Source organism: Trachemys scripta, chromosome 11, assembly GCF_013100865.1.
Source record: "Trachemys scripta elegans isolate TJP31775 chromosome 11, CAS_Tse_1.0, whole genome shotgun sequence".
Taxonomy (NCBI): Eukaryota; Metazoa; Chordata; order Testudines; family Emydidae; genus Trachemys; species Trachemys scripta.
The window spans coordinates 10739585-10765141 of NC_048308.1; the positions used below are offsets into that span (position 1 = coordinate 10739585).

Sequence of the window (25557 nt, forward strand, 5' to 3'; positions counted from 1 at the left end):
TCATTTGAAACTATGGTTGCTTTAATTTAAAACAAAACAAAACAAAAAACCCCTATCTATATACAGCTTGTTCATGGACCAGAAGGGCTAAATATTCATCACAATCTTTCTTGTAGTTGCAGTTTGCCTAAATGTATTTTGCACCTGTAAAATTTGTGGGTGGATATTTTTTTGCAGGTGCATATCAGGTTGCTAACCGTTAAAGATTAATGATTAATATTTGCATCCATGATTTATTGCAGCAGACCATAATTCAGTAAATGTGAATAAGCAAGTGAACAAAAATACCTCTATATTATTGCTTCATGTAGTTTTCCAGTTTTTTCTATCGTCTTTGTTTGTATGAGCTGCGAAGCGAGATGGAGTAGAGACTGCTTTCTTTTTTTGAGCTATGCACATTGTTGGCACTTGTAATAAAAATGGTAATTACAAATGGAAAATATGTGACTGCAAATTTTACTAATGCTAAAAATGCAGGAGGAAAACTCGCTTCCTGCAAATGTATGCCCAAAACTTGATTCCAAAACATAAAGGGTTTCAATGAAAAACTGAATCTGTACTCAGCCTAAAATGAACTGACTGCCCAAGAGCAAACTGCAGCATATGTTACACTGACTAGGGAAGCCTATGGGCCACATACCATATGTCTGATGACTTATTCTTTTCTGTCTGTTTAGCCACTGAAAAATGGTCTGAATCAAAAGCTAATGATTTATAGATATAAAAAGTTGCCTTGGTTTTTAAAATCAGTTGTTGGAATGGACTGATTTTTAAGAGAAGCTGAGCACTTTCCACTCCCACTGATGTCTGTGAATATTGAGAATGCTCAGCACCTCTGAAAATCATTTAGGGACCCACTGGTAGGAACAATGGATCGTGCCGGTTTTTTAATGCAGTTTGATGGCAGTTTGTTTAATTTGTGCAGCTCATTTGTTTTCGAATTTCCTTAATAAAGGTTTCCGTGGTACAAATGGTGTTTACCAAGTGAAATTTTCTGTTGATTCCCACATTCAATTTCCATTTTTAGTGGAAACAGATGAAATGTGAGCCTCATAATTACTATGAGCTGAGAATAACAACTCTTAAATCATAGACGAGAAATACCAGTGCTCAGAAATACTTCTATGTTGCAATGTGCAGAGTATGACTTGAGGTGCAGAATAACAACCTTTGACATGATTTAGTGACCATTCCCTGTCCCACCATGGGCCTTTTGCTTGTTAGAACAGAAAGGGTGGAAAAGCATTATTGAATCCAGGGAAGGGGCTACAGTGAAATGCATTATAAATTCTTTCTGTTAGGGTTCATATGCCAAATGGGTTTTTAAAATCAATTCAGTAGTTGCGTCAGAATTAAAAATCAATCCCCCAAAACACAAAATGTTGTACTGAATTGTATCAAGCCAAAATAAAGAGTGTGGCTTCTTGGTCTCACTTAACAACCAGCTTGACCTCCGTATGATGCTGTAGTGGATTTCAGTTTATTACATTTGCTGCGCTCATAAGTGAAGGACCTTGTAGTGAATTATACTAATTGGAATTACTAGTAGTACAACACCTGGGAGGTGTGAAATAAAGATAAACTTGAGTGAGATTCCTTTTGCAAGTTGTTTCTGAAATATCTTCTTAATCTTATTAATACTGACTGATCCTTTGTATTAGGATTCCCAGGGATTGATGGAGTCTAAAGACTTAAAACCGTCTGAGTCAAGGATAACCTAAATTCTGATAGCTTTTGTTATGCAAATCCTCACAATCAAAGGGCATCCTCTGGAAAGATCTGAAGTTAATGAGTTCAGATATTCAGATGCTATCTCAAGCAAATGTAGACATATTTGAAAATAATTTCCTAAGTGATTTGCCCATGGTTACACAAATAGTCAGTAACAGAGTTAGGAATAGAACACAGGAAGCCTGATTCCCCCAGCAAATCAGCAGGCTTATGGTCAATTGGGCCTCATTCTGAAGAGAAACATAGTTTTACCCACTTCACTGACTCTCCCACGTAGTGGTCTATCTTTTCCTTGATGTGTACCTCTAACTTGCTTTGAGGAGAATGACTTTGTAGCTGCATGGAAGAGAGACAAAACACAGTTCCACTGTTGCCCAATGTACTAGCCCTGTCCTTTTTAGAATTGCCACAATTGGAATGGCGACACTTCCCAATACAGTGACTTGTCCTGTCACTTTGCACAAGATGCAGCAGAGAGCAACAGAGAATGGGTTAATGGGACACATCAAGTGGAAAATATTCTCTCATAGAGCCATGAGGATTTTCTGGCACATTGCCAGCTCAGTTGGTACAATTTTACACTGCTCTTCAAGGCAAGCTTAATGGGGAAACCTCAGTGCTTTGTAGGGGGCTTTGTAACTATCTAGGAGCTTGGGCTTGTCTGCTGTTCAGATTTCAGTGAGTGAACAGTTGACTGGAAATTCTAATCTAAACACTTAGTAAAATGATGTTTTTAACTAATAGGACCATTTTAAATGAATGGATCAGGATAGAATTGATTGAGGTCACTGCTGTTTAGTAAAAACAAAGACACCTTCTTATTATGTCTGGATTTCATCTAGATCCTAAAGTCACAATCTCAGCTGCAGAGGGCACATTGCAAAAATACTGTATGGAAAGCATGGTTGACTGGGCACAACTGATTATCAATCAATATCACACACTTGATATATTTTCTTAGGGCCTGATCCTGCAAGATGCTGAACACCTTCAACTCCAAGTAGGGTGACCAGATGTCCCGATTTTATAGGGACAGTCCCGATTTTGGGGTCTTTTTCTTATATAGGCTCCTATTACCCCCCACCCCCGTCCCAATTTTTCACACTTGTTGTCTGGTCACCCTAACTCCAAGGGAAGTGAGTGGGAGTTGAGGACACTCAGCTCCTGATAGGACTGGGTCATTGCAAATTTAAGGGATTATAATTTATTTGTTGTATGTAGAGTTCGTTGCAGCAGTATGTTAGTTTAAGGTTATAGTGATATATAATAGACTGAGATGCCAATTAAATTGAGAAATACTGCGCTTAATATTCTGATATGTGTATTTTACTTTGATGTTTAAAATTAAATTCCATCTGCCAGAATCGAGAACTCAGTACAGGTTTTTGATTTTGAAACCATAAGTTTAGGTATCATTTAGCATCTGAAACCATTTGTGTGTCGAGTCTTGATTAATGCTTTCTAAAATGGAATTAAAGGATAAAAGGGTTAAATCTCAACCTCTGTCTCTTTCTGATTTGTATTTCTTTCCCCTCCTTCACAGCTGTGGACATGGATGGAAGATCTGCAGAAGGAGCTCTTAGAGGATGTCTGTGCTGACTCGGTGGATGCGGTTCAGGAGCTTATCAAGCAGTTCCAGCAGCAGCAAACAGCCACCCTGGATGCTACCCTCAATGTCATTAAAGAAGGCGAAGATCTAATCCAACAGCTCAGGTATGTTTCCTACCTCAGGAGAGGTGTCAAGAAATCTGGTGAAGCATTGTGCGTTAGGTGCAACTTAATGGGAAAAATGTAATTTACAATTTAACAGGAGAATTTATTCACTACTTTTTATATTTGATGATGATTCAAGCTCTTATAGTATTTTATTGAAACTGCAAGGAGTGATTTGTAGAGACTAAGAAGAATAGTCTATGAATCAGCATGGGTTGCTGTGTCTGATGGATTGGTAGATTAAATGTTTTTCAGGTGAATATTTCTGAGTGAATATTTACGGAAGATTGTTAAATGGTTGTGAGCTGAGGCCCAGTGAGTTACGTGATTACTCTTGCTGTATGGAAGCTGTATGCCTGTAAATAAAACCTGTATAGTTGTATAACAGGCCACAGTATTTCATTGTGTGCAGTACATGTAGTTATTCAGGCTGTCAGACTGTTCTTGTATTGGCATTTGTATTATAAATTAAAGCTGCTCTTTTTACCCAATTTATAATGCACTAGTGACTGACTTTAAGAAATGTTTCTTTCCTCTCAGTAAATATGAGTTTCTTAAACTTTGCTCCTATCTGGTGTGAATATATCTTATCAAGAAATTCCACCCCAAGGGTCACGTTCTGCTCTCATTTACATTGGTTTAACTTTGACTTCAGTGGTGGCTTACTGATTTTTCCTGGTGTGACCGAGATTAGAATCAAGCCCTATATTTTTGTATTGGGAGGGTTATCCTAGTGCGGACAATCTTCCAATACCTGCCAGGAATGTAACCAAATGATCATCACTAAAATAGAAGAAATAACTTGTTTAACGGGAATTAACTAAACGCCAAAAATCTTATTCACAGTAGTATTCTTCTTGAGTCTTCCATACAGAGTCTATAGATACAAACTACCTCTCTCCCTTCCTCCATGTGCAGCTATGTACATTCCACCACAAGAACTTTTGCTATATAATGTGGTTATATAGAGCTTGATTGTGATTCAACCTTATGCAGCTACATGGGGGGAAATAGGGTGTACATGTCTCTGCCTCACTGTACAACTGTACAAGACTTACCTGGATTACAGGTGAGCCTTTTGAGTGCAGGAGGGAAGAACAGGGATTCCTTGCTTGATATTTCTTGCTGTGAGCCGATGGGTAAGGAAGGACAGAAGAAGGCAGAATCTTGGTTCCATGGACTACAAGCTAGCTGGCCAGGAGTTTGGGGAAATGTGCTGTGTTTGGTAATAAGCTAACTCAGAGTGCTTCCCCAGGCAACTGTGCAAAACAGGAGCTCAAGTCATAGTTTCTTTGTGGAGCTTCTCCTGGGGAGGTACAGCTCCACACCACCCATTAAACAGGGCTAGGAGCAAACTCTTAATCACCTTCCAGTATCATGGTTAGGTTGCAGTGCTTGCACAGAAGTGCCAGTTTACTGCTTTAGTCTCGGGAATTGATGTTTCAACGTGTTTGGTTTTTTTTTTTTTTCTCAAGACAGAATCACAGACTGATAGGGACTAGGAATGGAAAATGTCTGCTGGTTCATCCTATTACACTACCAGTGCAGGATTTTTCCTGACAGTGTATTTTATAGGGCTTCAAACTGTCTTATTTTAACTGTCTCAAGTAATGCAGCTGCTACTGTGTAATTTATGGGGAAAACAAAACATAACTTTGTTCTGAATTTACTTGTTTTAGCTTAAGCACCAAAACTTTGGCACTCAATTCTGTCTTCAGATCTGCCTATATGGCTCTCACTGAAGTTAGAGGAAGCCACACTGGCATGTCTAGGGAGAGAATTTACCCTTAATGCCCTGAAAAGCTTATTTATCCACAGAACCCTCAGAACAAACATATATTAAAGAACCCAAGCTAACTTTCAGACTCCAGATCCCTAGTGTTAAATGTGAGACAGCCAGGACTGAGGAAACTGACAATAATGAAAATAGTTTCTGCCCTATATTTATAACACACAACTGTCTCAGGGCCAGATTGTGGGATTAAGGCAGAGTCCTGGCATTAAGATGGTGCAACCTGCTCCTCCTGACTGCTTGAGCTGGAGACTAGGGGGTGGTACCATGGCCCTTTCTCCTCTCTGCCCCCTTTGGGATGATGTGTGCTCGGGGGTGCATAGCAGAAGCAGTTCCTGAACACCCCTGACACATGGAGTGTACAGTGAGGGGAAGATTCCTTGCCCCCTACCCATCACCCTGGGCACCTACACAAGGGCAAGTCACAATCTGTCTTTAGTGTTTTAAAATACTTAGTGTTGGAATTTTTCCCAGGTTATGTTGCATTCTGACTAAGTAATCAAGGGAAATCAGAAGAATCCCAGTCTTGTTAGGTTAAAATACTGGCAAGTCCAACTCTCTTAATTCACTAGCAACAATGCAAATGGTGGCATAATTTAACTTGTAAAGATCTACAGCGTGTTAGTAGCAGCTTTGAGGATGATGCCTCTGAGACAGGCTGATTGTAGAAAGAAATGGGTCATTTGGACTAGTATTAAATGGGATTGCCAGTCAGATTCCTCAAGAGATCAGTTCAGATTTATGTGCCATTCTGCTCTCCTCCTCTCCCCTCCAACCCCTTGTTAGTGTACCGGGGTCAAAGTGTCACAACATATGAAAGGATGTGCTCATTGTTTTGACTTTGCGTTGAGTTCAGGAAACACAGGATTTCAACAAGCTGAAGAAATGAGCATTGCATACACCTTCCTCCAGCCCTTTGTGCTTCGGCTCGCTTCTCAGCTGCGCACAGAATTGAGTGTTTAATTCCTGCTCTTTTCTTGCGTTAATGCTGAGCTTTAACCATTCTCTTGCCTTGCCACAGGGACTCAGCGGTATCCAACAATAAGACTCCACACAATAGCTCCATCAGCCACATTGAATCTGTCCTTCAGCAGCTTGACGAGGCCCAGGTACAGATGGAAGAGCTCTTCCATGAGCGGAAAATTAAGCTAGACATTTTCCTTCAGCTCCGGATTTTTGAACAGTACACCATTGAGGTAAGAGCTGTCTGGGTGATCTTGGGAAGGTAGCGCTGTGGAGATGGTGACTGTGTCTCTGACTAATACTCTAACAGGATACACAGAGTTCCGCGGAATCACAGAAGACTTTGATTACACTGAGATGTCTGGTGGAACTAGGAGGTGAATAGAAATCAGTTGTTAAATTGGAAATTTAGAAACCAGTAATATGCCTTTGTGACATACTGATAAAATACAAGACATGTTCATGTCTGCCCAGCTAACTGTATTCAGAGTGTCTGAATGCTTTGGACCAGTTTTTTGGCATGCATCGTACAGTGGTTTACATATGCCCCTCATATACATCCGTCTTTACTAATCTAAAAGTTAATGATCTTTTGCAGGTGAGATTTTTCTCTTTAGATGCATTTTATGGCTTTGAACCCCTCAATGCAACAAAATATTAAGCATATGAAGGGTTCTCTTAGAAATCAGGTTGCAGGCATAACAGTTGTTTTGCATAAAGGGGGGGGGAAGAGAAATACTGTACAAGAAGCCCCAAAGTGCTCATCATGTAATTTTATATGCCTGTAAGTAAATTTAAAAAGAGGTCTTATATCTCTACCTTGTACTCTTTTTTTAAATCAAATGCTATTGGTGGAAAAACAGTTATCGGTGCATTAAATAAATGAGGTTTTCTTGGACTGAGTAATTTTAAAGAGATTTTTAATGAATCTGAATAAATATTTACCTGTAAATCAGATGGAATGTGATACTAAAGCATGGGATTTTAATTAATTTGTGTCTCATGTATGCTGGAACATAGTTTTGTGTATTTAGCCCATATGAGGTATCAACTTGCTACTGTATCTTTCTTGTGGTTGTTCAGAGACACCTTTGGCAGTGGATAAATCTGTTAATGTGGCACTTTTTTGAAGTGTTTTATGATGAGATATTCCCAGAGATGTTGCATGTAATTCAATAGGTGATCTGATGGAATATATTGATCGTTAATGGAAACTTTAGCATGCTACATAACACTTCATAGGAGACAGTTTATTTTAAGTTATGACAAAAAATAGTGTTAAATTATAATAGATGGAAAAGCTGTGAATGCAGATTCCTAGATAGGAATTGATCTATAGCAATATGCAACAGATACAGTACAGATCCAAGTTTCCAGTTACTGCAGTTATAGTCAAATTTTGTAGGGAAAGCTATTCTACAGTTTTTGCTATTAATGTAACTAGAACAGTCTCGTTAAAAGAATTCTTTGCATACCATTCACACACAAACACTTGGATATCCTAATATACACTCTTATATATTCACACATGGTATATTTGCACAAAAGCAGTGGTTGCCTTAAAAACTCAAACTTCTAGGTACATGGAATAACCATGGTCTCTTCCTATGCATAGAATAGAAGATATTGTGGTACTGCAGAGTGCCAAATGCTGAGTATTTAATGACTCCCACTCTTCATGAGCGTGTGTGTACATGCATGTATGTAAATGCAGCATATTTTTTTAGACTAAAATCAAAATAAATACAAACTATATAGGTATGTCTGCATGCAACATACACTGGATATTCATAGTGGAGCAGTCTGAGCCTTTCATTAAGAACTCCAAATCACGTGAAGCTTTCTGGGTTTCATTGCAGACCTCAAGCTTGGGTTATGTACACAGCAGGAAGATTAGAGATGTTCCATGCGGCAGTATGGCTTCACTGTGCTTCCAACTTCAACAAGTGACTAAATGCTGCAATCTAGCTTTTAGGGAAGATTTCAGAATTCATTCAAATGATAACTCTTTGCCCTTATGCAGTGCTTTTCAATCAAGGATCTCAAAGTGCTTTTCCAAGGTGGATAGGTATCTTAATCCCTGTTTTATAGATGGGGAAACTGGGGTACAGAGTGGTGACATGACTTGCCCAAGGTCATACAGCTGGTCATGGTCAGAACTGGGTGTAGAGTCCAGGTCCACCATGTCTACTTTATCCCTGTGTGGATATTTGCTTCGATGCACACAGCCACATCTACTGGGCCCTGACTCAGCAAGGTGCTTGAAGTTTGACATGTACTTTCACCTTTCTGAATCAGGCTGTAGTGACTAATAGGGGCTTGAAAGAAAATCGGTTCTGTCACTGTTGATTTGCTATTGTTTGTGTGATTTGCTATTGTTTATTATAAAAACACTGGAACTCACACTACAAGAGTCAGAGAGCATGTTTCTTATTTGCATAGGGAACCTGATAGGCAGATTCTTTTAATTAGAGATCTCTTTCTTTAAATAAAATGTATAACTATGACACATAATTCATAACCAATGACAAAACAGAAAGAGTTTGTAGCCAGATCAATATAGGAACTTATAAATAAGTATAGCTGCCAAGATTAGTCTTCAAGCAAGGAAAACAACTTAAATGACAATAAAATGAAAAGCAATTTGAAATGTATGCTAAATGTCACCTTTATATTATACATCTCAAGCAATTGTTGATTTGATTCAGCTGACAAAAGAATAATCCTTAAACAGATACTTGATTGCAGTCAGTTGTCTCAAAACTATAATAAAGACGCCTGTGTGTCAATAGGGGAACCATTATCAGAATTAACAGAACTATTTTATCCTATTTTTAATTTGGGAAGCCAAAAAGCTATTCCCATCATCATAATTAAGAAACCTGTAATGCTTTTGATCTTTGTTTATTCTAAGTGTGGCAGAGAAGACAACAGAGGCTGGAAGACTAAGAGCAACAAATTATCCCTTAAGCAAAATATGTTTTTATTGATGGTGGTTGGCTTGAGATTTAGCTGGAAATTAGACATTTGTATTGTTTTCCATGATGGCCCGGGTTCTCGTGTGTGTATAAACTGAATACAGGAGCAGAGGCTGTGCTGTATAAATAAAGCATGATGATACAATGGACACCACTGTTATTCTCAGATCAATATTTCCTTCTTCTGTGCTGATTTAAGTCCCCTTCTGTCTGTCCAGAGAGCACAGCTACCTCTGTCATCACCTGCAATCACATCCCCTCCTTGCTCTCATGCTGGAAAGCACTGTCACCATTCTGACTAATTAAGCACACCTTGTCCTTTAAGATACAGGAGTGAAGCCTGTAAGGGAGAAAAGATGCATGGCAGAGGCACTTTTGTGAGCACATCCTGAAGTCTGTATTGTGCTTTCAAAACCAAGGCATTTGATGGACATGCATAAGATTCCAATGGCTTTCCTAGAAACTGTCCTATAGCTTTTACTCTGGTAGATGCATCCGGCTCCATGCCCCTCCCATCTTGTCCTGTCTTGTGAAGCTCCATGTTGCCTACTCTCCCTTCCACTCTACCAAGGTTCCCAGCCTTGTCCACATTTTTCTCAGCTTCTCACATCTTCGTGCCTTATTCCCCATTGTCCCCTATGCATAATACAAGCACCCAGAGCTCATTCACAAGGCCCCTATCCTGTCCACATTTAAATCCCTCTTAAAGTCCCTCTTCTGCGGTGCTGCTCACAGTGAGTAGTATTGATTTGTATGTAAATTGCCTGTTGCCCCTCCTTCCCTTAATCTCTGTGTCCTTATCTGCCTATCCTTAGGTTATGAGCTCTTTGGAGCAGGGACTGTCCCTGCCTTAATTGTTTGCAAAGTACCTAGCAGGTGGCAGGTGCTGCTGTAAATTAATAATAATATAATAACAATGAGGAAGTCAGAGCCATGGCTTTCTGAATTTCTGATTCCCTTTTGTTAATATAATGCAATATTTAATTAATGTAACTAATTAATTCTAGCGCTCTTATATGAATCATTGCATATCATTTCTATAATTATATATAAGGGTTATATTAAATCTAAAAAGAAAATAGGATAAAAATGCAGCAAAGCAGCAAAGATCACAGTTAAAGCTAAAATTCCATTCTTGGCTTACTCCATTGTTCTTTGCAAATAACCTACTAAAGTCACCCTCTCTTTAGAGTGCCTTGATATAAATCTGCAAATGGGATAAGTTAAGAATGGCTTTTAAAAGTGATCTGGAAAGGATTTTTTGTTGCATTTGGGCTTGTGCCTTTTTCACTTCTGGAAGATTTTGCCTGAATGGTTTTTTAAATGTTTTCCCCCCTTACTTATTTCTTTTAACTGTTAGGGCTATCAGGAATACCTGGCTGTGTGCGAGGTCCATCTGGAAGTCTCTGCAGATGTAGGTTGTTAGCACTCACACCTTGATGGAAGTGGTGGTGGGGTTGAAATCTTTAACAGAAATGGCTTTCTCCAAAATGCTCATTAGTCCTTGAAGCTAAATAGGTGTTAATAGAAACAGGCAAAAACCAAAGAGTTGAAAACAATCTTACTGAAAATCCCTTCCAATCTCAGTGGCTCATCTTTCACCCTACTGTTGTGTGTCCTGGCAATTCTCCACTACAAGCCTCCTTCCTTGGGAGCTACATCCACTGCTTGAACCTGCTTAGAATCATAGAATCATAGAATATCAGAGTTGGAAGGGACCTCAAGAGGTCATCTAGTCCAACCCCCTGCTCAAAGCAGGACCAATCCCCAGCTAAATCATCCCAGCCAGGGCTTTGTCAAGCCGGGCCTTAAAAACCTCCAAGGAAGGAGACTCCGCCACTTCCCTAGGCAACGCATTCCAGTGTTTCACCACCCTCCTAGTGAAATAGTTTTTCCTGATATCCAACCTGGACCTCCCCCGCTGCAACTTGAGACCATTGCTCCTTGTTCTGTCATCTGCCACCACTGAGAACAGCCGAGCTCCATCTTCTTTGGAACCCCCCTTCAGGTAGTTGAAGGCTGCTATCAAATCCCCCCTCATTCTTCTCTTCTGGAGACTAAACAATCCCAGTTCCCTCAGCCTCTCCTCATAAGTCATGTGCTCCAGACCCCTAATCATTTTTGTTGCCCTCCGCTGGACTCTTTCCAATTTTTCCACATCCTTCTTGTAGTGTGGGGCCCAAAACTGGACACAGTATTCCAGATGAGGCCTCACCAATGTCGAATAAAGGGGAACGATCACGTTCCTCGATCTGCTGGCAATGTCTCTACTTATACAGCCCAAAATGCTGTTAGCCTTCTTGGCAACAAGAGCACACTGTTGACTCATATCCAGCTTCTCGTCCACTGTGACCCCTAGGTCCTTTTCTGCAGAACTGCTACCTAGCCATTCGGTCCCTAGTCTGTAGCAGTGCATGGGATTCTTCCGTCCTAAGTGCAGGACTCTGCACTTGTCCTTGTTGAACCTCATCAGGTTTTTTTCGGCCCAATCCTCTAATTTGTCTAGGTCCCTCTGTATCCGATCCCTACCCTCTAGTGTATCTACCACGCCTCCTAGTTTAGTGTCATCTGCAAACTTGCTGAGAGTGCAGTCCACACCATCCTCCAGATCATTAATAAAGATATTAAACAAAACTGGCCCCAGGACCGACCCTTGGGGCACTCCGCTTGAAACCGGCTGCCAACTAGACATGGAGCCATTGATCACTACCCGTTGAGCCCGACGATCTAGCCAGCTTTCTATCCACCTTACAGTCCATTCATCCAGCCCATACTTCTTTAACTTGGCGGCAAGAATACTGTGGGAGACCGTATCAAAAGCTTTGCTAAAGTAAAGCTTCTCCATGGTGGAACCCAGAAGGGGCATCTGCTGAAGGGTCACCAATCCATTCCTGGGGCAAATGCCTTTTCTTGCTTAACTGCCCCCCTGGGCATTATGAAGAGGATACAAATTGCACCCCAACCTTCCTCCTGCCTGGAGAAATAGTCACACCCAGTATTGTATTTAGTCAAACATCTGTTTTTAGTTCCAAGCATCTGTCTGCTTACTGTTTTCCATATCCCTTGTTCGTCTGCTCACTTTTAAAGCTAAAAATGTGGGGGATAGTTTCAAAGATACAAATGGCAGTTAAGTGCCTAGCCACTTTTACTTTCAGTGGGAGTCAGGTCTTAACTGCCATTTGTGCTTTTGAAAATCTAACCCTTTTTCTCTGTGCTTCCCTGGATGGTGAAATCCACATTATAGGCCGCTTTCTTTTGCAGTTCCTCTCGTAAACGTCCTCTGAGAATTGTCTTAAATGTCTCCACTCTGTAGTTTTCTGTTGAAGCTGGAGCTTGTCTGTAAACTTTCCCTCCTGCTCTGGTGCTTGGAATACAGATAGATCTTCTTCAGAGTTAATTGTACTCCAGAAACACTATGTATACTTCCATTTATTTAGGTGCATTGGACCTTATCGATTCTGCAAGGAAATCTGCCATCTGTGTGTATTTTCTCTCCAACTTGTATCACTTTATTTTATTTGCAGAAGAGGTATTCTACCTAAAAGTGAACCCACTGGTGTTTCTGTTGGTGATGGCGAACCAGCTGCACCCTCTGTTGCTTTTGTCTGCACTAAGGACTTCTGCTTCTTACTCAAGTCAAGGCAAATGTTTGGCATATGGATATTAATCCAAAGCCATGTAACATGATTTGCTGTCTTTTCTTTCCTGCTTCAGTCCTAATATATTGGATGATCTTTAGATAGTCAAAAAGCAGATCAAATATCCACTAAATATATCGATTCCAAATTGTGACTGGCAACTGGAAACAGGCATAACAGACTCCTGAAAGCTTTCAGATACCCCAGTGACAATGTATTCTGATTTAGAACAGCCTCATTAATTACTCTTGGTCGAAAGTCCTCCTTTTATTTAAGGGACCTACCTTATTTGGTGCCTGATGTCCCACATTATTTATCAAATCAATGTAGATTTCAAGACAGGAAGGGACTATTATGATCATCTAGTCTGATCTCCTTCACAACGTAGCCCAAAGAACTTCATCCAGCGGTTCCTGCATCCAGCCCAATAACCCGTGTTTGAACCAGAGAATACAAAAGCAATATTTCTTCCCAGTTTTAAGCCAGGGATCTTTCACATGATCTGAACATAGTAACTGTTACATTAAAAGGATGTTATTGTCAGAAGGTCAGGCTGAAAGAGACAGAACCATTTGACCCTTGTTGAGAGACAGTAGTGGAGGTGCTGAGTATTGAATTGAGGGGCTCACATGTATGAAGCATATGTTATATCACTTAACTTTATCCCCAACTAATATCTATAAAATGTACTTTGTCCCATATTTTAGCAACAGTCATTAAAAGGCTTATAGCTGTGATGGAAATGAATGACAGCGTAGTACAAATAAACTGTTGTGACGTGCTGCCCCTCAAAAACATTCTCTGCCCTGGTCACTCTGCCTATTCCCCTTAGAATCATAGAATCACGGGGTTGGAAGGGACCTCAGGAGGTTATCTAGTCCAACCCCCTACTCAAAGCAGGACCAATCCCCAACTAAATCATCCCAGCCAGGGCTTTGTCAAGCCTGACCTTAAAAACCTCTAAGGAAGGAGATACCACCATCTACCTAGGTAACCCATTCCAGTGCTTCACCACCCTCCTAGTGAAATAGTTTTTCCTAATATCCAACCTAAACCTCCCCCACTGCAACTTGAGACCATTACTCCTTGTTCTGTCATCTGGTACCACTGAGACGGGTCTAGATCCATCCTCTTTGGAACCCCCTTTCAGGTAGTTGAAAGCAGCTATCAGATCCCCCCTCATTCTTCTCTTCTGCAGATTAAATAATCCCAGTTCGCTCAGCCTCTCCTCATAAGCCATGTGCTCCAGCCCCCTAATCATTTTTGTTGCCCTCCGCTGGACTCTTTCCAATTTTTCAACATCCTTCTTGAAGTGTGGGGCCCAAAACTGGACACAGTACTCCAGATGAGGCCTCACCAGTGCTGAATAGAGGGGAACAATCACGTCCCTCAATCTGCTGGCTATGCTCCTACTTACACAGCCCAAAATGCCGTTAGCCTTCTTGGCAATAAGGGCACACTGTTGACTCATATCCAGGTTCTCATCCACTGTAACCCCTAGGTCCTTTTCTGAAGAACTGCTGCCTAGCTACTCGGTCCCTAGTCTGTAGCAGTGCATGGGATTCTTCCATCCTAAGGGCTGGTCTACACTAGTCGGGGGGGGGATCGATCCAAGATACGCAACTTCAGCTACGCGAATAGCGTAGCTGAAGTCGAAGTATCTTGGATCGAATTACCTGGGGTCAAGACGGCGCAGGATCGATGGCCGAGGGCTCTCCCGTCGACTGCGCAACCGCCGCTCGCTCTGGTGGAGTTCCAGAGTTGACAGTGAGCGTGTTCGGGGATCGATATATCGCGTCTTAACGAGATGCGATATATCGATCCCGGATTAAATCAATTGCTACCCGCTGATACGGCGGGTAGTGAAGACGTACCCTTAGTGTAGGACTCTGCACTTGTCCTTGTTGAACCTCATCAGATTTCTTTTGGCCCAATCCTCTAATTTGTCCAGGTCCCTCTGTATCCTATCCATACCCTCCAGCGTATCTACTACTCCTCCCAGTTTAATGTCATCTGCAAACTTGCTGAGGGTGCAAACCATGCCATCCTCCAGATCATTAAAGAAGATATTGAACAAAACCGGCCCCAGGACCAAACCTTGGGCATACCGCTTGATACCGGCTGCCAACTAGACATGGAGCCATTGATCACTACCCGTTGAGCCCAATGATCTAGCCAGTTTTCTATCCACCTTGTAGTCCATTCATCCAGCCCATACTTCTTTAACTTGCTGGCAAGAATACTGTGGGAGACCATATCAAAAGCTTTGATCAAGTCAAGGAATAACACGTCCACTGCTTTCCCCTCATCCACAAAGCCATTTATCTCTTCATAGAAGGCAATTAGGTTAGTTAGGCATGACTTGCCCTTGGTAAATCCATGCTGACTGTTCCTGATCACTTTCCTCTCCTCTAAGTGCTTCAAAATTGATTCCTTGAGGACCTGCTCCATGATTTTTCCAGGGACTGAGGTGAGGCCGGACTGGCCTGTAGTTCTCCGGATCCTCCTTCTTCCCTTTTTTAAAGATGGGCACTACATCAGCCTTTTTCCAGTCATCTGGGACCTCCCCCCCCCCCCGCCATGAGTTTTCAAAGATAATGGCCAATGGCTCTGCAATCACATCCGCCAACGCATTTAGCACCCTCGGATGCAGTGCATCCAGCCCCATGGACTTGTGCTCGTCCAGCTTTTCTTAATAGTCCTGAACCACGTCTTTCTCCACAGCGGGCTGGTCACCTCCTCCCCATACTGTGCTGCCCAGTGCAGTAGTCTGGGAGCTGACCTTATTTATGAAAACAGAGGCAAAAAAAGCATTGAGTACATTAGCTTTTTCCACATCCTCTGTCACTAGGTTGCCTCCCCCATCTAGTAAGGGGCCCACACTTTCCTTGACCACCTTCTTGTTGCTAACATACCTGTAGAAACCCTTCCTGTTACTCTTAACATCTCTTGCTAGCTGCAACTCCAATTGTGATTTGGCCTTCCACAATCATTTACCACTAAAAGCAGGAATAATCTGAACAGGTGTGTGTGCATAGACACCATTGCCAGGTCAGGGATAGTACATGCCTCTGACCACTCTACTGATCCCATAGGCCTCTCTCTGCAGGGAAACTTCTCCAAGACTTTGCAGGTGGTCCTGTAAAGTAGCTGCCAGATTCTTCCCAGTGATTCTGCCACCCGCTTTCCTGGTGGATATCTGCGCAGCGCCACCCAGAATCCATTCTGTGCAGATTTTACAGTCGCATGCAATCAATGTTCTTTTAAGGTCAGTTTCTGCCCTTGGAGATTCACAGCAGATGCCCACTGTGGACAGGACAGAATTTGGTTCTTTATTCTTGTCTTATCCTATGAAAGGCCCATGGGTCACTAAAGTCTGCTATATGCTGAATTCCATTTTCCACCATTACCATTTCTTTGGCTCTATTTTTCCTCCTGTCAAATCTTGCAGCTTTTATTTCACGTCTTGGCTCTTCTGGCTTAACATGAATTTGGAAAGGAACAAAAGTAATCTCCCAGGCAGTAACTCACTTCACTGTTATTTATAACTCATGTGAGTGTCGCTTTCCAAGTTTATAACATTAGCAGAGTCTTTCAAGTGAATTAGCTGTCTGCTCAGAGATACAGGATTTTTATGGCTTTGTACAGATAGATCTGTATATTTAATCAAATATGAAGATTCTTTGTTCAAAATCAGGTTGCAGAGATCTTGGCTCATAAAATATGAATTAAATAATAGGCATCCTAAAAAAAATTCCAGCCACTCCTACATGTAGATCTTTTATTTTTTCACATGTATCATATTGGATGTCCTTAAGTTTTCAGCTGGAAAGTGAGGCTCCAAGCTGTTTCTCATAGAGTGTCTTTTAGAGGTATATTCAGGTTTTTTTATGGATATTGTTGGGATTCAGAATCCAAAAGCATCAGGGCACAATCATTGCAATGACATCCTTCATATACCTCAGCAGCCCACTATCAACCCATCTCTGCGTATTATCAAAAACGGGGAATGTATTGTGATATCTTCAGAGCCACACTAAAGCCTGTCTCGCTGTCTGAGAGACAGGAACGGGGAGCTTTCTGCAAATGTAGGATTTATAAAAGTGATAGCTTCATTCTCCCTTCCTGCTCTTCCCATCCACATCAGTCTGCAGGCAACATTCTGCTCTTAGGTCCACTAAATAGATGTCATTCTATGATCTGCTCTGCTGATATGCTCTAAACTCTATTGGTGAACTGAGTGCTGGAGCTGAGATCCGCTTGCTCTCCATTTCCACTGCCAAAACCCTGGGTCATGCCATGGTTCTGTCTCCCCTGGACTGCTGTAAACACCTCCTCACCAGCCTCCCTGACCCGCCTCTCTTCAGTCTAGCCAACTACTAAAGCGATCTTCCTATCCCTCTACACTGGTCTTATTAGACCTTCACCACCTCCTCTTTCCATGTACTCCCTGTCTTCACATCCAGGCTCTGCCCAGCTCCTTCATTGCCTCTATATGATCTTCCCTCACTCCCCACCTTGACTCTACCCTGCCCACTCATCTACTGTTTCCCTGTTCAGTGTAGCATATTCCATCTTATTTGACAGATTAACTCTGAGAGAGACCTACATAGATTTTTTTTCTTGCCCTGGAAGAATATTAGAGACAAAGTGGGTGAGGTAATATATTTTATTGGTCTGTTGGTGAAAGACAAGCTTTCAAGCTTACGCAGAGCTCGGAAGAGCTTTATGTAAGCTTGAAAGCTTGTCTCTAATAAAAGGTTCTCTCCAAAGGCACTCTGTACCTCAAAGCAGCACCCTGAAACCCCCATATTCACCACAGTCATATAATTATGATATGTTTTGTACAAAGTTTGCCTTGTGAGGTATCATTTGATCTGTTGAACACTAATGACCAGTGAGATTGTATGTGCTATCATTGTACGTGAAGTTATGAAGTTTTGTTATGTGTGTGTTACTGAAATTTGTTGTGAGGTTGAGAACACCCACAATCAGCCTTTCAGGTAGAACAATGGAGTAGCCAGACGCACTGATGGCCCATTGAAGGGAATCCATTCTCTCAACCACCATCTCACAGAGAGCACATATACAATGGAGACTAACTTGTCATAGCAAAATATCTTTCCAGCAAGCTGTAAGAAACTATAAAGAGGTCAAGTGACATCATGACTTGGCCTCACTTCCCCCCCCACACCCCCACAACTCAACACCTGGAAACACGTCTAGAGGACAAAAACTTTGAACTGGGGGAGGGTGGTACTGGGCTGGAAGTCAGGTCCAGCCTATGTATTGAAGATCTGTGACCTGTTTGTATCATCTCTAAGAGTGAGACATTGCTTGATTCAAATCCTATTTAGTTTATAGAACTCAATTTGTGAATTTAATTGTATTTCTTAGGTAACCAACTTTGATCTCTAAACTTACTACTTATAATCACTTAAAATCTATCTATATTATATTTTACCTAAACCAGTGTGTTTTGGTTGGGGTGCTTGGGAAATTTCAGCTCAGTTTACAAAGGCGAGTTTGTCTCCTCTCCACATCGAGGCAGACTGGGTAATGAACTTACACTGATCGGGCTTCTGACCAGGGCAAGACGGTACAGTTCTGGGGTGCAAGGCTGGGGAGCTGGGGATGTCCCTGCCTGTGGATGTCTGTGTAAGTGTAGGACCTGTTAGACATTTGTGCCTTGGCAACAGCACCACAGAGTGAGAGAGACACCCCAGCTTGGTGGGACAGAGGGCTCAGCAGTCCCACAGTCAAGGTTGCACCCCAGGAACCCCATCACAAAGAGATATTACCTCTCACACTGTATCCCTCTAATATCCTGAGATCAACATGCCTATAACAACACTGCATTCGACACTGTGCATAGACAGCTACAAGATGGAGAGATACTTTCTCCATGGTAGAACAGAATCTCCACTATCCTAAATATGGAATTTGTCAGAGAAATCAGATGTGACATATTATTGGATTTCTGATTCCCCTCTGTAACTATTATTCATAAGTGCATTTAGGTGGTTTGCCCAATGCAGGTGCACAAGAATGTATTCACATCTACGGGAAATTGGGCAGTACTCTGATTAACTCCATTATAAATTTTCAAATGACTATGTTTTAGCAGCCTGACAGTCAATGCAATGAACTATGACAGGCAATATTCTTAATAACGAATAAAAATTAAACCTCCTTCTGATCCAGTAAATTTATATGCCATTCTACCAGCACATGCAAGCAAAACAGGTTTCATATGGAACCTCAAGTACCATAGTCATTAATAGTGGAAATCTATTCTCACTTTAAACTGTAGATGTTCATTATGCTGTCTATAGCTTAAAATGAGGTCAAGTCGGCCTTAGTCCTTCTAGCTATCAGCAGAGGCTCTCTCTTTAAAACCCTTTCTAATTTTCTACCGAGCTCCTTCTCTGATTTCCACCATGACCATTTCTCTAGGGCTTGGTAATTGTTAGAACAGAAAATCTGCCAATAAGCCACTACATTCCAGAGACTCCAATTAATTGAGAAGTGTGAGTGAATCATAGACCACTGGAATCAGGAAGGGCACCAAAGGGACTGTAAACAGAGATAGTTATTATTTAAAGTTAATTGAGTGGAATGGACATAGGAATAATCAGAATAAAAATGGAAAGCCCTCGGGATCTCCTATGCTCTGCCTTTCACCCTGCGACTTCAGTCCCAGGTTTGTAAAATGGTCACAGATTGCCTGGGGTGAACAAATCTGTGTTTCCGCTGGTTTCAAAGAAAAGTCTAAAAACGGTTTATGGGCTTGTGTTCTCATTTTGAATTTAAAACTGTGTCTTTTAAATCCCCATCCAAAACAACATGTAAAGGATTTGGAGCCAGAAATCCTTGGTTCTGTGCCCTTGGTTTGCTTTGTGACCATGGGATAAGATGCCAAAATTTTCAAAAGTGGGTGTCTAAAGTTAAGCACCTAAATATATATTTAGGAAACCACAAATCCCATTGATTTCAGTGAGAACTGGGGCTCAGCATCTATGAAAATTGGGCATCTTTCACCTTGGTGCCTAAATATGGATTTAGATGTCTAACTTAACAGCAAGATTTGGTTATCGTTACCTTTGTCCCCTGTTCTTCATTTCCTCCTATTGCTTCATTTCCACCTGTTTGTGTCTAGTTTCAAGTGTGATTCTACAGAGGCTAATGCTATTGGACCCGTTTACTGTCTGGGTACTATTGGGCGATAACACAGTAAAAATAATAATAATGGGACTGTTAGATTAATCAGGCCAATTGTTATCATGAAGAAACAGAGAACACGTAACAAAGGAAGCAAAGTTAGCCAACCTCTGCAAATTACTGCTAGATATTGGTGTAGAGGTTAGAGCTGAGAACTGTGGTTCTCTACCAACTCTGCTACTGACTTGCTGTGATGTTGAACAAGCCACTTCTGTGCTGTATTTTCCCAGCCTGTAAATGGTGTAACACTACTCACCCACCTTTGTCAAAGCTTTGAGATCCACAGAATAAAAGTGCCATGCAAGGGCCTGTTCCAAACCATGGAAGTCAACAGGAAGACTCCTCTTGATTTCAAGGGGCTTAGGATCAGACCCTAAGTGTGGAGTATTATGGTGATCCAAATGCTGTTTTGAAGTAATTTTTTGTTGGCTTCCAGTGCATACAATATGTGGCTTTTTTCCTTTGAAGGTAACAGCAGAGTTAGATGCCTGGAATGAAGATTTGCTGAGACAAATGAATGATTTCAATACCGAGGACCTCACTCTGGCTGAGCAGCGCTTGCAGCGCCACACCGAACGGAAACTGGCCATGAACAACATGACCTTTGAGGTTATCCAGCAAGGGCAAGATTTACACCAGTACATCATGGAAGTCCAGGCTTCAGGTGAGCAGGACAATTTGCTTAATAGTCATCCATTTACAAAAATATAAAAGAAAACACATCATCTGTGAACAGAGTCCTAGTCAGGTAACTGTGGATATTCTTCCTTCAAAGAAGTATTGGAATGTACGTTGTTTTCAGTATGAACAGGGCATAAGATGTTGGAATTTTACTTGCAATGTCCACTTGGAAGTTAAGATAAGCACTTGGTTGTAAAAACCTCCCTGGCGTGTGCTCCTAAATGGCAGTCTTGAAGCATATTAGTAGAGAAGTTGCTTTGTATCTTATACCCTGCTTCTCTGCAAAAGGTTCAAGTTTCCAGTGAGTACTGTAAAATCCTGATTTTTGCATTCTCACCTGGGGAAAATAATCATTCAGATTAATCTCTGCCTACTGTCCCACAGGCGATAATTATTTGTAAGATACTTAAATCTTCTCACATGCCTTGAAAGGCACACAGAGCAATTTCCCCACCCCCTTTAATTAAGATAAGAAGGACTGCTCAGGATACAAATAAAACTGATTTTCTTGGTCTCCTCCCATTCTCTTGTAAACATTTCACCCCACGATACATTTTCGCAATAGGCAGCATAATTCGGCGAGCTCTGGTTAACAGAAGCTCAGCAGCAACTAAGAGAGAATGTTGCAAGATAGGAAACCAGGTGCATTGGGTGAACCATATGTGGAAGCTTGCACAGCATCTACTCCCAGTATGGCTGGCCCTGTGCTTTGCCTATTAGTCTTTGGCTTTGTGATGTGGTAAAATTGCCCAAAGTAAATCAGTAAAATGCAACTTTTTTTTCTTCCTGGAAATATCAGAGGACTATGGCCTGGGAGGTACAGGATGTGGAGCAGAGCACAGGCGGGAGTAGAAGGCATGGGAGGTGTGATCCAGAGCAGAGCACAGACAGGAGCCTGGTGGATTGGTCTGGGAAAAACTCACTGTGTTTGTTTGGAACTCCCAAGCTGCAGGAGAGTAGAAACAACTTCTCTGGATTACAAACAATGGAACAGAGATTAAATGGATGAGATCTTTAAAATATTTTTAAAATATTACCTCGGTCTCCCAGTGTGAGGTCCATGTGTATCTAAGAAAAATCATTTGCTTCCAAAGTCAAAGAACCACAACCTCTTGAGGATCCAGAATAATAGGGGTTAGTTGAAGGTTCTTTTCATACCTGTTTTGCAGGGAATGCAGAATATTGGGAGGATGGCAAAGTAAGGGACAGTAATTGTTCTTTGGAGACAACTGTTTCTTATTTCAATAAAGGACAGTTATACTCAATAAAAATTGCATTGAATTTTGTTTCCTCTCACTGAATTCTGCATCAAGTTTGTTCAGTTTACCAGTCAAAAGCCGATTGTTCTTACTGACGGAGCTGCAAACTCAGTATGGGACTTTTTGAAAATCAACAGTTATCACTGCCTCTTATTGAACATGATCACTAGTGCTGCAATAAGAACTTAGCTGAAAGTTTAGATAATGAAGCCACAAACTAAGCGTTTACAGTTTTGACGATAATTTTTTATTTGGCTCAGAGATCTTTAGGCTAACAAGTCTGTCAGGCAAATGTACTCTTAATGGGACTGGTAACAACTTGCTTCTTACCAAAGCTCTACTCTGACACACATGGATAAACCAGGCCTCGATTAACCTGATTTCACTATAAGAATATTTGTTTTCAACAAGGTTTTCATTTTTATAAGTTCATACGAGCTCTCTAAAAGTCATGTTGTATTCTCAGTGATTTTGTAGCTCATCTAAATTGTCTTTGGGCTCCATTAACAATGCATGTCCTTCAGGAAAGAGTTATATGTTTAGAGAATACTACTCATATATTTGTGTTACCAAAAGGACAAGAGCTGTTAGTAAGCTACAATTGTTAATTCACATGCATTGGTCTTCATTCCATTTTTCCATTTTGATTATAACTCTGCCGTTGAGGTGAGATGACATCTCTGAAAGAAATTAAAGCTTAACACAAGGGTCAAGATTTTCCAAAATGACTAGTGATATTTTTGGGTGCCCAATTTGAGACACCTTAAAGGGGTCTGATTTTCACAACTTTCTGTGCATTTACCCTCTGAAAATCAGGCCCTTTAAGATGTCTTAATTTGGACAAAGATCACTAGTCACTTTTGGAAAATCTTGGCGCAGAGTTCAAATTATGGCATTTAAGGCCAACCTCCCCGCCCCCTCCAGAACATCTAGTTAGTGTGACCTTCTGTATATCTGAGGCCACTAAATAGCGCACAACCACCTTCACACCAAGCCCAATTGTCACCTGACCAGGACAAGGGTGGTCTACCCTAGTGGCCAGAGTGGCTATCAGGCATAATGGTTGTCAGTAGTTGGAAGCTAGAGCCCAGGGTCAAGCCGGAGTCACTGTTCAGAAGCCAGAGACAAGGGTCAAACTGGAGGGCAGGGACTGGATACCAGAGCCAAGGGTCAAGTTGGAGTCAGAAGTCAAAGCTACAGGTTAAGCCAAAACTTAGGAATGGGAGCAAGCAAGGTAACAGGCAAGGAGGGGGTCAAGGCGGGGGCAGGACAGAGGCAAGGCTGGGTGCAATGCAGGAGCATTGAAAAGCAGGCACAATGGCGGGCATGAGCATTGAGCAGCCAGCGAGCTGCTGCTGCTGCCACTAGGTTAAGAGCTGGCCTGCTTGCCCTTCCAACCTGTCAGGTGGTGTGGTCTAGGTCAGGACTGATAGCACATTGATAAGGCAATTTGGTGGAAGTCTGCACTGTTGCTACCCATCTCATACTTGTTATGTGCACAAATAGAAAGAAGCCTGTAGTATCCAGGGCTGTCAGTCTAGTGCCATTCACCTGCGTCACCATAGCAGCCACATTCATTATAAAGGAAACAGAAATCTATTTCATTTCATTTCAAGTTGTGATTTCATTTCTGGTTTAGGAAATGGATGTTGCAGGGACACGAAGGCTGACTTTGTTTAACCTTTCTGAAGAATGCTTCTAATTGTTCAGTAAAAAAACAAAGTCACACTGGTTGCAACACAGCTCTGTGAGGGCCAGATTATGATCCCGTACTCATAGTGAATAGTATCTCACACTGCAAATAGCCCTACTGAAGGCAATGGGAACATATGTGGTGCAAGATGTTATCCCCTGATAGTAATCGTGCAGCAATCTGACTTTAAGATATCACTCTTTTTTTTTCCTGTAAGATACTGTCCGCTCATCCTTGATGTGACTCCAAGTGAAATCAGTGGAGTTCAACCAAGACTTAATTTAGCCCATAAATCCCATTTCTGTGCTGATTTACACCCTAGCAATCCTACTGAAGTCATTGGAGCTGATCCTCAGCTGATGTAGCCAATAGAACCATAACAATTTACACCACCAGCTAAGGATCTACCCCAGTGGGAGTGCTCGGACTGTAAAAGCCTTGGTTTAACTCCAGTTAGCACATGCTTAGATCCATTCCTATTCAGAAAAGCACGTAAACAAGTACTTAACTTTAATTATTTAACCATTTGCTTCAGTGTGCCTTAAGCACATGCTTAGTGTTAAGTATGTGCTGAAGTGCTTTCTTGAACTAGGATGCATTCCTGAACTGGGTTCTAAATCAACACAGGAATAAGTCCCTCTGAGTGGGAGTGATTCTTATTATACAAAGAAATTTCTATTCAGTCTGTTCAGTGATTTTATTATCTGGCAAATTCAAACTTAAGAGCAGGGCCGGCTCCAGGCACCAGCCTAGCAAGCAGGTGCTTGGGGCGGCCACTCTGGAGAGGGGCGGCACGTGCGGCAATTCAGCTGACAGTCCCTCACTCCCGCTCAGAGCGAAGGACCTCCTGCCGAATTGCCGCTGCAGATCGCGATCACAGCTTTTTTCTTTTTTTTTTTTGCTGCTTGGGGCGGCCAAAACCCTGGAGCCGGCCCTGCTTAAGAGGTTTTGAAATTGAAGTCTCATGATATCTTTCTCTATAAGCTACAGCGCAATATTACACAAAACACATTTTGTGTAATTATAAGTCAGCAAATGTATTTATTTTTTCCTTGATTTTAGTGTTTAGTGGAAGCTATTTTCAATTTACATAAATGCATTTCATCTGTAAAGTTTAGCACAGATTTTGTCACAAAATGTTTTTAATACATTTAAGGTTATTCCGTGATTTAGTTAAGACCTGGTTATGTTGCTACCACTAATAGAATTTGGGCAGTACTTGTGCTAGCTAGCATAACTACTTATTTAAAAATTAGAATTCAAGTCAGAAATTTGACTTCTGGCATCTATGCAAACAGAATGGCCTTTTCTTAAAATTATCAATTAACTATGTGGGTGGATTTTTTTTCAGATTTCATCTTATTTTGGCAAATTAGGCTTTTTATAATATCCTAATTGGTTAAAACATAGGCAGAATGTGTGTAACAGAGGCCTGTTGAAGTAAATGGTAGTCTTTTCATTGACTTCACTGTACTTTGGATCAGGCCTTATATGAATGTGTATAATTTAAAAGGTCTGTAGTTATCCAAAGGATAAAAGAAAAGATATATAGATAGGTAGGTAGGTTGATAGATTGTACAATGCACTAAATTATGCTCTCAATTACACCAGCATAAATTCAGAGTAAATCCAGTCACTTCAGTGCTGTTTCTCTAGATTTATGCCACTATAACTGAGAGCTGTGGTGTATTTATGTTGTTGTACCTGTGGCTACGCTTTTTAATAAATCTGTTTAAGAGCATGCTCCACTCAATACCAGTCTGTTGAAATCCCCTTCAGTAACTGCGTTCAGTTTATTGAAAAAACAGCTGTGCTTACATATCACAAACCTCCGGGTGAGGACTTTTGTGTGTGAAATTATTCCAAAAATACAATGTAAAAATGCTAT

General features: G+C 41.3%; 1 protein-coding gene across 7 annotated transcripts in view; it reads left to right on the top strand.

Annotated features, from left to right (window-relative positions):
- The window catches only part of KALRN (kalirin RhoGEF kinase), a 739094-nt gene that overhangs the window by 466295 nt on the left and 247242 nt on the right, over positions 1-25557 (top strand). For all 7 annotated transcript variants that reach the window (XM_034786199.1, XM_034786196.1, XM_034786193.1 and 4 more), the window contains exons 12-14: positions 3275-3444; positions 6258-6432; positions 20505-20700. In XM_034786199.1, the coding sequence (XP_034642090.1) occupies positions 3275-3444; positions 6258-6432; positions 20505-20700 (541 nt within the window). The remainder of the gene's footprint in view (positions 1-3274; positions 3445-6257; positions 6433-20504; positions 20701-25557) is intronic.